The sequence below is a fragment of the Sminthopsis crassicaudata genome, chromosome 1 (genome assembly GCF_048593235.1).
Source record: "Sminthopsis crassicaudata isolate SCR6 chromosome 1, ASM4859323v1, whole genome shotgun sequence".
Classification (NCBI taxonomy): domain Eukaryota; kingdom Metazoa; phylum Chordata; class Mammalia; order Dasyuromorphia; family Dasyuridae; genus Sminthopsis; species Sminthopsis crassicaudata.
In genome coordinates, this window is record NC_133617.1 from 114,391,567 (window position 1) to 114,404,902 (window position 13,336).

Genomic DNA, 13,336 nt, shown 5'->3' on the forward strand with positions numbered 1-13,336 from the left:
GCATATCTGCTATCTTGGGGAGAGGGGAGGTAAGAGAAAGAGGGAGAAAAATTCTGGAACACAAAATCTTACAAAAATGAATGTGGAAAACTATCTTTACATGTATTTGGAAAAATAAAATAGCATTGAGAAAAATAAAAAATTAAAAGTATGTGCTGGAAACCTACCTGAGGCAGGTGACTAGTCAAGAGCTCTGAGCTGGCTGCCTATCCTATCTTCATCTTGTGCACATGTGTATCTGTGTGTCCTGGAATCTTTTTCCTTTTCTTATACCCTGATTTCTACCTCTTCTCCCTTTGGTACAGGATTCTATCATAGGCTGTTTTCCTCTTCTTCTTGTTTTTTTTTTTTTTTAAACTCATCTAGCCCACAATATTAAAGAATAAATAAATTTTAGTTTATTTAGGGAAAAGAAAAAAAATTGGAACTCAAAGTCTTATAGAAAGAATGTTGAAAATTATGTTTATAGGAAATTGCAAAAATAATATACTATTAAAATAATATTTGAAAAATATTGGCCACCAGGTGCCAGGGATTAACAAAATAAAAGAAAAGAAAAATCTCCCAGGGTTGTTATGGGGATAAATTGAGATAATAACACAATGTCTGGATATACTAAGCTTTGTATACATTATTATCATCATCATTATTATTCCCTTTTAGAAAATTCCAATATCATTCAAATATCAAGAGGTATCATCTTACTATAATATCAGAAAGCAATATAGATTTGTTCTTCATTCCCCCTCACCTTCCATTAGAGTTAAGTGACAGAGTCACACAGCTGGTAAGTGTCTGAGTTCAAACACTTACTAACTGCCTCCAGATGTTTAAGAAAACATGGTGTGTTCTATCAAGATCATCTAGGAAGTAATTGCATATGATATATCAATGACCCTACCACCTGAAATCAGAAAGTAACCCTCGCCCATTAGGTTGTGTTTAGTGGCTCTCACTTTATCTACCCTGAACTGGACCTATGACGCCATTTCCCAGTCATCTAGCTTTGTGCCATGCTTCTCTCCCCTTCCCCCCAGCCACTGCCTTTCCAACTCTAGTTTTGGAAATAATCAGATCAACACTCTTATTATGACAGTCTTTCCTGACCATCATTTCCCTGGTGTGTTTTCTATTAGAATATAAGGACCAGTTAGGTGATATAATGGATAAAGGTGCAAATTTAGCTTTGTATAATTAGGAACCAATCTTGGGAGAGTCACTTAGCTCTGTTTGCCCTAGTTCTCTCATCTGTAAAATGACCTGGAGAAAGAAAAGGCAAACTATTCCAAAACTTTTGTCAAGAATACCCAAATGGGATCACAAACAGTCAGACATAACTGGAACAACTCAATAACAACAAATCAGAACATAAGTTACTTGAGGGTAAAGACTTCTGCTTTCTTGTATTTGTATTCTTAAAGCTTAGCATAGTAACTAGAATATTTAGTAAAGCAGCTAATAAATGCCTTTTTACCCATTCATTTGTAGAATTCCCTTGGGTATACATGATGAAAGGGAAAACACCAGCTGCCTTTCATACACAAATAGAAGTTGCCTTATTCCAGACATAGATATTCCTGGAAAGTCATGAGATTATAGTTATGGAACCAGTATGGGGAATGTGCAAAACCCCTCACCAACTTTTCCTAGCTCAGAGAGTCATCCTTATACCTTAAGACCAGCAGGAAAAAGAGACCTGAGAAGAAGGGATTATAGCTTTAGTATGTACATGGAGTTCTATCAGTAGCCAATTAAAAATATCTTAATGCTGGACAGGAAGCAGTCATCCTGTTCTGAAGTGGGAGTGGAAGGAGTTGGAATGTGGAGGAGGAGTATTATATATTAACCCTCATCATTGAATGGTATTTATTAAGCACATACCTATTCATAGTTCACTTACCCTGAGAAACCTTTTTTAAGCGTTCCAAGTCTAAATGAGTTCTCTTTCCTTTGAATTTCTATAACTTGTATTTTACCTCCCATTTAACACTAATTATATGCTATCCGATGCTGTTATTATGTTTTGTTTTTTTTTTTTTATTTTGTGGATAGTATGGTTTCATAGATTTGGAACAAGAAAGCAGGGCTCCTTCTCAGCTCTGATCCTTAGTAGTTGTATAATCAAGAGCAATACATTAAATACCTTCAGCTTTTTCCCTCATAAAAGTCATCATCATCATCATAATATTTATATAGTGCTTTAAAGTTTGCAAAACGCTTTATCAATATCTCACATTTTATCCTCAGAACAATGTTGAGAGATGTTTCTATTAAATATTGAAGTCTCCTTTCTCTAGAAAAAGCACTCATACACACTGTATCACCTAGTTTTTGGATATTGATACTCACGCCACTTATTTCACCTAGGATTGGAAAGAAAATACACCTAAGTCCTTATTAATGCAAATAATGAATCCTGTGAGGTGGTTACATTTTTTAAATTAGCACTGCATATTTCCAAGGAGTTGGAACCAATCACTATATTTTTTATATAATTTCAAATGTGAATTTGAATCCATGTGGCCACTTTACAAGATTCATTAATAGGAACCTAGGGTGTGGTGGTTATTGTTGTTTTCCTTCATTCTCAGAGGATCATGAAATCAGGGAGGTGATGTCATGATATGCAAATGAATTGGATTTAAGTGAGGGAGGGCTGGGCAGGGTCGTCTGCCTTACTTTCCCCTCCAGAGGCCAGTTTGCCTGTTTCTCTCTACTTTAATCACTATTCATTGCAGCCTCAGTCAAACTAAGATCTGTTGAAGACCTTAGCTTAAAAAAGCCAAGGTCTCTCATTGCATCCAGGGCCATCTCCAGTCATCTTGAACTCTATCTGGCCATTGGACCCAGATGGCTCTGGAGGAGAAAGTGAGGCTAGTGATCTTACACAGCCCTCCCTCACTTAAATCCAATTCACTTGTATGTCATGGCATCACCTCCCAGATGTCATGGTCCTCTTCTAGAAGGAAGAAATATAAAGGAGAAGTTGCATAGTACAATGAAAAGATCATGGCTTTGGAGCCAGAAGAAGCTAGATTTAAACCCTAGCTCTGCCACAAATCCCTTGGCCCCCTCCCTTTTTTGAGGCAATGAGGCCAGAGTTTCTGTTTCCTCTAAGGCACCTCAGTGCTTAACAGAAAGTAGAACCCCAATAAATATGCCTGATTAGCTTATCACCTAAAGAAAAGTCATCAAGTTATACATATGTGATTTATGAAAACTCTCTGTTGGTTGGATAGTTTCTCTTTTCACAATGTGATGACCTTGTCATAAATCACTTAGTTAAAATTCAATAATGAAACAATATTCTCCAAATCAGTGGTTATTTGATATATTTACACAATATCATCTATTTTATAACTAATTGAAATCATATCAGTTAAATAGATGTTTTCAAGTACATGCATTTTCAAGGTCATTTAGGAAAAGAAGACATAAAAGAAGCTTGATTATTTGTACTACAGGGAAGAAAAAATGTGCTCTGTGTAACTAATTTATTTTGAGAAGACAATGAAAATAATATTTATTATCACATATGAAAATTAAGTTACTTTTTGGACATACTTTGTGCTACAGCTTGAGCTATATATAACTATTTGACTTTAAAATCTTATTAGTTTTGTTTTAAAGGTGTTATAAAAATAATGTTCTAGTACTACTGAATTTTTAACTAGTAAAAAAAAATTCCTTTCTAAAGAAGGAAGCTGTATTTTAGAAGTCAAGGCATTAGAACTTGTTTGAAATGATTGTTAAAGCAAGTTTGATATGATAAATATCATATCAGCTTCAAAGGTCAAAAAGTGAAGAAAAAGAAAGGCTAATGAGGTAGAGAAAAATCTAACTGGATAAAAGAATTTCAAAGAAGAACTTATGCTGGGATAGAAGGACCATATATATCTGATGGTTTCTAATTCAACATTCTAATTGGAAAGTTTAGAATAATAATTTACAGCTCAGCTCTGAAGAAGTTATAGCTAGCTGGGTCTCTTGACAAAGATAAAATCAAAGGAAGGGATTATACTGCAAGGGTCTTTGATACAAAACTGGGCAGAAATATTACGTTTATACTGGAGTATATAACATACTTCAATATATTATTTTTTACTTTCTTGTTTCTTCTTGCTTTGTTTTGGCAACATAGCCAATATGTAAATATCTTTTGCATGACGTTACATGTATAATGGATATCATATCATTGCCTTTTCAATGAGTTAGGGAAGTAATAGAAAGAGGGAGAAAATTTAGACCTGAAAATTTTTTTTGATGAATGTTAAAAATACATTTAAAAATATACTTTAGAAAAATTTTACCTCTAAGTTAAGTGTTTCAGAGTGAATTGACAAAAGAATTCTACTCGAGTCTATGCAGAAAAATAGCATTAGTTTAAGCAGTGACTAATAGCTAGCTAAAGGTTATTGTATTAAATATCTCATTTTAGTTATCACTTTTCATTAAATCTTGTTTTATTTTTTTCTTTAGATATGGTATTTATGCTTAGCTGTCTTGATAAAAATGTCCTTAATAAAAAAGCATAATATAATGAAGCAAAAGGATTTCAGTCTCAGCTCTACTCATAACTAGTTGTGGGATTTTTCATGTTACATTTTTTTCTGGAAAAATTTCTTTGTAAAATGAGGGGTTTAGACTAGATGATCTTAAAATTTTTTTCCTTCCCTATTATTCTAATTGAATAGAACCTATGGTTCTAATTGACCAGAAAAGGAAACTAATCTCTCTGTTATCATATCTGTGTGAGAAGCTTACATAAGCAAGCTGAATATCTAGAAGGTGAAGGTGCTTTTAGACAGCTTTGCAAACCTGAAGATGCAAAGTAGTCTACATGCCAATTGGCTGCAATCAGAAAGAATTCCCTTCCACATTCTTTAAGAGGATCTCTATTCACTGTATTGCTGCTGCCTGCCACATTGTTTCAATAAACTTTTCTTGCTTCCTCTAAACTACTAGTATCCTTACTTCCACATCATCTTACATTTAACAACTTTGTATTTATTTTCTCTGTATTTTTTGACCATGTACCTACACACATAAGCTTGAGGGGAAGGATTGTTTCTTTCTTTGTATTTGTATCCCAAGAATTGAACACAGAGGCAGGCATAGAGTAGGTGCTTAATAAATATTTATTGATCAATTGATTACCATTCAAATTTCTGATAGCGCTGTGTCTGAGTTGAGTTTTGTGTCTATGTATATTTAAGGGATTCATACCGTGAAGATACGTGCTGGTGGTCTTCTGGCCATATTTTAAGAATTATTAACCTGCTTTCCTATAATTTAACATGTTAAGTGGTCCTGAAACTCAATTTAGCAGTAATGAAACTGGAAATTCCAAGAACAACAAAGACCTTTTGTGATATGCTGTGTGGGAGTGACAATAGCTGTGCTTCTATTCTAATCATAACTCATTCATCAACATCATGTTTCAGACTTCAGGGCTGATGGTGGGGTTGGGAAGAAGGGGGTGGATTTTTGGGTGTTTAGACCTACACTACTCATCAAGGGACTCTTTTGTTATCTCATCCAAGAGTCAGAACATTATCTAGAGACATTAGGAGGAAGAAGCAAATTAACAAACATTTACTGAGCATATGGCACTCTTTATACTAAGCATTGTGAGGAAAGCAAAGATGTTAAAAATAGAGTGCCTATTCCCAAGAAGCATATAGTCCAGTTGAGGAAAGATGATATAAAAATAATAACTGACATTTATGTAGCATTTTAAGGTTTTCAAAGTTTTGTCTGATCTCAGCTGCTATTGTCTTTTCTCCCTAACTACTTGTATTAATTACTATTTATTTTCATATTTATTGTATATATACTTTGTTGTTTAGTCATTTTCAGTTGTGTTTGACCCTTTGTGATTCCATTGTTGTTGTGTTGTTTTTTTTTCTGGCAAAGATATTGGAGTGCTTTGACTTTTCCTTTTCCATCTCATTTCCCATATGAGGAAACTGAGGCCAACAGGATTAAGTGACTTGCCCAGGGTCAAACAGCTAGTAAGTGTCTGAGGCCAAATTTGAGTTTAGGAAGATGAGTCTTCCTGATTCCAGGCCTAACACTCTAGCCACTATGCCAACTAACTTCTGAGAAGGTATTACAATCTCCATTTTATAGATAAGGAAACAGAAATTTAAAGAAATTGAGTTACCCATGGATCTTTTCCTAGTAAAGGTCAGAGGTAAGATTTGAACTGCTTCTTCTAAGTCCAGCCCTTTCCCACTACAATGTATGGTAAATTTTCAAACAGTGGCGCAGGATTGACCATATAGTAGGAATTATTAGTCCTAAAAGGATTAGGAATTCAGAAAAGAAAGAAATTGTTAGAGATTTAGTTGTCAGGGAAGGCCTTGTAGAAGAGAAAGAATATGAAATTAATTTTGAAAGATGAACAAATTCATATAAGTGGAACAGGAAAACATTCCAAATGAGAAGAGAATGAATGAAAGGGCAAATGCAGAAATGCACAAGGCATCTAGGATGGGATAAAAGTCCAATGACTTGGAGATTCTTTAGGAGATTTAGGAGAGCGATGAGATAAATTAGTTGAAATTATGGATGAGAAAATGACCATGCAAAGAAGCATGAGAGCATATGTTGAACATTTCTCTGCCTTCTATTTCTAGAAAATACAAGAGAAGAATTATAGCATTTTTGCTAATATAATGTTTGTATATCAAATTCTGAAAGAGAAAAGATCAAAACCTTATGTACACAAACTACAAAGGAGTAACCAGTATGGAAAGGTACAGAATAAGAAAAGGCTAGATGATGTTCAAGTGTTCCCTTGGGTTTGTTTCTACAAATGATTTTGAAAAGATTCTAGCTAGTTGTTATCATTACCCTCTCCCTCATTCCTGGATTTGATCTTCCTAGTTCCACTATTTTTGTAGTCTTCTCATTGGGATAAAAGACAGTAGCAGATGAGAGAAAATGTAAAAGAGATAGATTGAGCCTGGGAATGACCACAATCTCACTGGCTTGTTCAAAATCAACCTACCTCTTTCTCCAGGGGTCCCTGGTTGTCCTGGGTTGCCTGGGAAGCCTGGCCGGCCTGGCGGTCCTTGTTCACCAGGAGTACCAGGAGAACCTTGTCTTCCTGGCTCACCAGGAGGCCCTGGAACAGTCCGGATGGATGAGGAATGACTCGGAATCTGATTGAGGATTGAAGTGTACCTAGCCATGTGACCTAAACAAAACAAAATATAGCCAAGTTAATGTAACTTTTCATGAAAGGAGAGGGACAGTAGTTTTTATTTTAGGATTGGAGGGAGGTGGAGTTAGAATTTCCAACAATACATCAACCTTCCTCTCCCTCAGTAAAGAAAGTACTCCTTCTAAAACATTATTATTTGCCAATTTTCTTTTTCAAATTTACTTTGGATCGTGTTCAATGCACATCTAATGTGCTTGGAATTCTACAACAAACTATTCTTCAATATATCTGTAAACACCACAGAGCAGAAGATTATTCTGTTATAAATCCTGTCTTTACCACCAACATTTACCTGACCCCTAACCCTTCACCCAGCTGCCTCATTCTCTAGCAACTTTTCTTGAATTATTTGACTTCTTTCCCAACCACAAAACCCTGCTCCACCCTGCTGCTAGCAATCCCCCTGACAAGTGCCCTGAATCAACACACTTCCTAGCTGCCAAGCCTTTCTTTGGCCCCTTGGGCAGAAACCTTTGCTCATGAATCAGCTGCAAAAACTCCCACTAAGTGTGAAAAAAATAATAAAAACTCACCCCCAAATTCTAGGTTTCTATCCCTAATTCCCTAGCTCAATTATTAAGAAAGTCTAATTCTGAGCATAGACTTATGTGGTGCTTTATTTTATCCAGCAGTGTCAGGGAACAAGTTATGTCATAAGTGAACTATCCAGAGAACTGAAACTTTCCCCTTCACAAGGGAATTTTTAAAAAATTCATCTTTGTTGATGAGAATTATTCTAAAATACTTCATGATTTTTCTAAACCAATCTTTCCTAACTGCCTTCAAACATGCCCATATAGTCCCATCCTAAAACAAAACAAAACAAAAAATTTAACTAGACCCTGCAATCTCAAATCATCCTCATATAACTCTCTTCCCTTTCTAAACCAAATTCCTAGAAAAGCTTTTTACATTCATTGTTTCCACCTCCTCTGTTTCTTTCTCTTTTCAAACCTGTACAATCTGGCTTCTAACCTCATTACTTAATTCCCTGTCAAAAGCTATTAGCTTTTTTTAGTCCTATTTTTTCTCTGCCATTCCTTTTGTATTCTCTGGACCCCTCTCCCCAATATGGTTAGCAAACTTCCTTTTGTCCTAAATCTTTTCAATTTATATTATTTCCATTTCCTGATATTCATTGAAACCTACTTTTCTCTAGAAGCATCAGTGACTTCTGGCAATTTAGGGATATCTGTTTCTTCTTTCAGACCCTCTGATAATAATGATTGTAATAAATTAGCATTTGGGATCAGGAAGGAAGAGTTGGCATAATCCTTTTGCAATAGACTTTCCCCTTAAGTCAGTCTTTCATCTACTCAGTGTATGTCAGGTCAATGCACATTTACATACATATTTTCTCCCTATATTATAACTTAAACACTCTGAGGGCAGAAACTATTTTCCCTTTTCCTTTGCATCTGCATTACTTACTTAGCAAAATGTTTAACACTATATGCTTAATAAATACTCATTATTTGATTGATAGATACCTCACTTCCCAGCTCCTTATACACTCTTTAATTGAATTTGCCCTAGGTGCAATCTTAACAAGGGCCCAACACAGGGGAAAGCCACTAGAAAATATTATTAAGAGGAGGGTCATAATCAAAGGATAGGTAAATAAAGTAAGGGGCACAAGCAAAAAACATCAAGGAAATGGCAGTGATTAGTTAAATGCCACAATTTGGACTGTGAAAAAGTTATCCTTGAAAAGGGAATAAATACTACCAGACTATAGCAAATGCTTCCAAGTGTATTCTTGGGTACAAAGCCCAATGCATAAAAAGGTAAGGACCTTGGACCAAAATAAGAAATAACAGATGTGAAATGGGTAAAAGGAAGTACTAATTTAAACCAAAGAAACTTATGGAAATCAACACTATAAAATATTTCTAGGAGATAACTTACTCTGTACTACCTCTAAAGTTTGGCCTCTGAGTAAGAATATCTATCCATTTTAGTAGACAAGATGGTTAAGACAGATTTTCTTAAGCCAATAAGACTGACATTAAAAGATCCACATTGCAGCCTGACAAAATTGATCATTTTAATTACTTTATCCAGAGAAAAAGTGACACAGTGTATAAATACCAAACAGAAAGACCAGGCTTAAAAAATTATAGCTAAAATTTCTATACAGTGTAAAGATTTGCAAAGCACTTTGCATATGTTATCCTTTGATACTTACATCAACCAGGTAAGAAAAATGCTTTTATTATTCTTTTTTTTTTTCTAGATGAGGAATTTAAGGCTCTGTGGATCTCACAGATTTGCTCAGAATCACACAGATAAGAAGTGCTTAAGGGAGAGTTTTAATTCAGATCTTCCTCTTTCTAACACTCTATACACCATACTATCTTCAAGCCTTATCTTTTATAAATGCTGGCTGTGTAACAACCCTGAGTAATAACATCACAACCTCCCAGGCAATTTCCTAAGGCTAAGTTTCAGAGCAGCTGTGGATATGTACCCTCAGAGGGAATTTCCTAGCCAGAAATTCTGTATCCCAATGAAATCATGGATCTGAACTTTTCCCTCTCTCCAAATACTAATAGATACAGATTCTTGTGGTGATCAGTCTTGCTGTAAGTAGTTTAAAGCTTTGCCTCTGGGCTGGCCTGATAGTTACACAGACAGGCTTGACTTAGAGGTCCCCCTTTTCTGGATTGTTAAAAGGAATGGAAAATTAAAATAATGAAGAACAGGAGCTTACTCTGGATGAGTTGTTCACACACTTGGCGAGCCACTGCACGAACCATGGCGTGAGATTGCAAATCACCCTGGACAAAAAGAAAAAAAAAAACAAAAAAACCAAACATTCTTCACTCTAAGATCAATGTGTGCATAACCAATCAAGAAATATTCAGCAAGCTCTCCTAATATGCCAGGACCTGAGCTAGGGATATAGAAGGCCAAAAAAAGAAACAGACACCATGCCTGCTTTTGGAGAATTTACATTTTACACAGGGAGAAAATATGTACAAATATAAATCTATCATGTACACATATATATTATATATAATAATAAACTAAAGTAAATTAAAATAAAAATTAAATATATGTATATACAAGTTATACATATAAGTGAATATAATTAATGTTGATTAATGTTGATCTCAATATACCATATTATATTGTACATATTATATATTATACATATATGTACATATAATGCATACAAAATGAAATACAATAAAATTGGGATGGGAAGGTTGGGAAAAGATTATAGAGATCAGGAAAAGCCTTGTGGCAGTGAGAAACAGCTAGGAAACTCAGTGGATAGAACTCTGGGCCTGAAGTTAAGAAGGTCCAAATTCAAATCTATCTTCAGATACTTACTAGCAGTATAATCATGGACAAATGATTTGACTTGTTTGCCTCAGTTTTCTCAATTGTAAAATGGAGAAAAGAATATCACTTATTTCTCAGGATTATTCTGAGGACAAAATGACAAGATACTTGTAAAGCATTTAGCATAGTGCCTGGCACATTAGCAAGTGTTATATAAATACTAGCTGTTTTTGAGGTGGTGAATGTCATTCTTGAGCTGAGTTTTGAAGGAATTGATATAGTTACAGTCTTGTCTTTCAAGAAGTTGTAGGGATTTCCCAGAAGGATATCTGATCCAGATCACCACTGAAAGGTGTATGGGGAAGGAGAGACTGTGATCCATTCTATTATCTTATCTATTGAATTTAGAGGGAACCCTTGTGATAGATATAAAAAACAAGAACCTTCTACATTCATATTACCAGTTTCCCCAAATGCTTTGTTCAAAGAACTTCTGTATTTAAGCCTATAAAAGACACTAAAACAAACCCATAGATTCTATCAGAGCTATCTTGCTAACTTAGAATAATCTCTGAAAGGAAAGGGAAGAATTTTAAGCGAAGGTCTGAGCTTTATGAACTACTATTGCCAACACTGCTTAGATTTTAGATGAATAATTATTACATAAGGTTTTTAATATATTATTCAGTGAATTATGATTCTGTTTTTGATTCTGATGTACTGGCTTGTCTTTAAGTTTGAACAAATTCATCAAAAAAATGAATATAATATGATGATAATAATAATAGTAACAATAACAATTACATTTTTATATAAAGCTTTTAACTTTTTGATACATTTTAAAGCTATTAAAACAATTGTTTTTCATGATGACCCTGTAAAGTAAATTGGACAAGTACAATTATTTACAAATGAGAAAATAGATCTAGAGGGATCATTACCAGGAATAGCACTAGAGATCACATTGTCTTGCCCCTACAGCATAATGTCTCATTAATTTGTAATATCAAAGGAGGTCCAGAAGGAACCTAATGGCAAAACCCAGCAAATTCTCTAGCAAAAATATATTTGTATGGCTGACATAAGAGCAGGTGCCAGAGCTATAATGAAGAGTTTTTACACAAAACAGATAGCAGCATGAAAGATGTCCTCAGTCAGATCCCCACGAAAAGGTATATGAAGACAGAAACTATGGGACATTGGAGGCTTCTATTGGAGAAGGCTGCATGTGCTGGGGTTGGGAAAGAATGAGTTTACCAGTCCTCCTTCTGGTAACTTTTCATTTAAAGTTACCATTTTTGCTAAATGGTTTTAGCTTAATTTTGCTAAATGTTTTAACTCTGTTGTTTCTGTGCTGCTGAAGAACTCCAAGGTGTCAGCACTTTCTAAATTCAGTTTTATGATGGTCAAAGCCCCAGTCACCCCATCCTAGTTAATGTTCTGGCAATTGTTTCAAGATAAAATTTAGTCTGATACTAACAAATTCAGTAATGGTCTACTTACCCGTTCCCCTCTTTCTCCCTTTGCTCCAGGAAGACCCTGAAAGAAGAGACAAGTGACAGTTACTTTTGACATAGCAAGTACCCAAATATCTTCTTCCCACTACCCTCCATCGGGAGAAATTGCTGTTTCTAAATGGAAAAATAGATAGTATATGCCAATATTATGACAAATTTTCTTTCAACTTGATTTAATAAAAGATAGTGAAATTCAAGAAACGCAGAGACATTGCTATTTCTCTATTTCTCTTTTTAAAAATGTTACAATATCGAAATGCTCTCATTAATCCTTCTAATAAGAGTAGTTCTCACTCTCAGGAGTAGAATTATTTTGTTCATAATAACACAAGTTAAGAATTGTAAGATCTCACAGGCCATTGAGTTGGATACCTTCATTTTAGAGATGAGGAAAGTTAATCAAAACATTAAATAATTTACCTAAGGTCACACAGCTAACATGTTTTGGAGGTAAACTTGATCTCAACTCCTCTTGACCTGAAGGCCAATTTTCAATGAAGTCTCCTCAGGGGCAAAAATAGTAGGCATTTAAATGTTTTTAAAATGTAATTGAATTGTAAAAGTTAGGAAGTATGTTTATTATATGAATCTTTTCAATAAAACTCAGAGGAAGTGTCAATTATAAACAATTTGTAATGTTTAAAGGCTGGTACTTCTCAATATGACCTATATAGTATGCCACATAATATATGCCGTTAATGTAGTGATTCAATGCAATTTGACAAGGGGAAGGGAGGGAGATATGGAACCAGAACTTATTAATTTTAGTTAATATTTATCACACCTACTATAGACTAGACAAGGCAGCTAGATAGTCCTATGGATAGAGTACCAGGCCTGGAGTCAGGATGATCTGAGTTGAAAGCTGATCTTAGATACTAGCTGTGTGATGCTGCGCTTATTTACTTCAGTTTCTCATATGTAAAATGGGGACACACTGGAGAAAGGCATGGCAAAGCATTCTAGTATATTTGCCAAGAAAAGACAATAGATAAAATATATTTAGTCAGGTAGAATTGGACACAATTGAAAACAACACAATTGACATTAATTTACCAATAATATTATATTTGACCCTTACAACAACTTTGGGACTTAGGGGCTGATAAGGAAACTGAGGCAGACTAAGGTAGACAGAGATTAGTTTTGTCAGAGTCACATAACTAGTAAATATCAGAGGCAAGATTTGAACTCGGGTCTTTCTTTAAGCCCAGTGTTCCATCTTCTGTGCTACCTTGCTGCTTCAACAAGAATTTATGGCCATTTACTATGTGTAAAATATTATACAGAATACTGG

The 13,336-nt window shown here is 34.8% G+C and overlaps 1 protein-coding gene across 2 annotated transcripts in view; it reads right to left on the minus strand.

The window, feature by feature from the left end:
- COL14A1 (collagen type XIV alpha 1 chain) overlaps nucleotides 1–13,336 on the minus strand; it is a 254,691-nt gene that overhangs the window by 22,247 nt on the left and 219,108 nt on the right. For both annotated transcript variants that reach the window (XM_074266537.1, XM_074266541.1), the window contains exons 43-45: nucleotides 12,026–12,061; nucleotides 9,945–10,011; nucleotides 7,016–7,204 (exon numbers count right to left, since the gene is read on the minus strand). In XM_074266537.1, coding sequence (XP_074122638.1) covers nucleotides 7,016–7,204; nucleotides 9,945–10,011; nucleotides 12,026–12,061 — 292 coding nt within the window. The remainder of the gene's footprint in view (nucleotides 1–7,015; nucleotides 7,205–9,944; nucleotides 10,012–12,025; nucleotides 12,062–13,336) is intronic.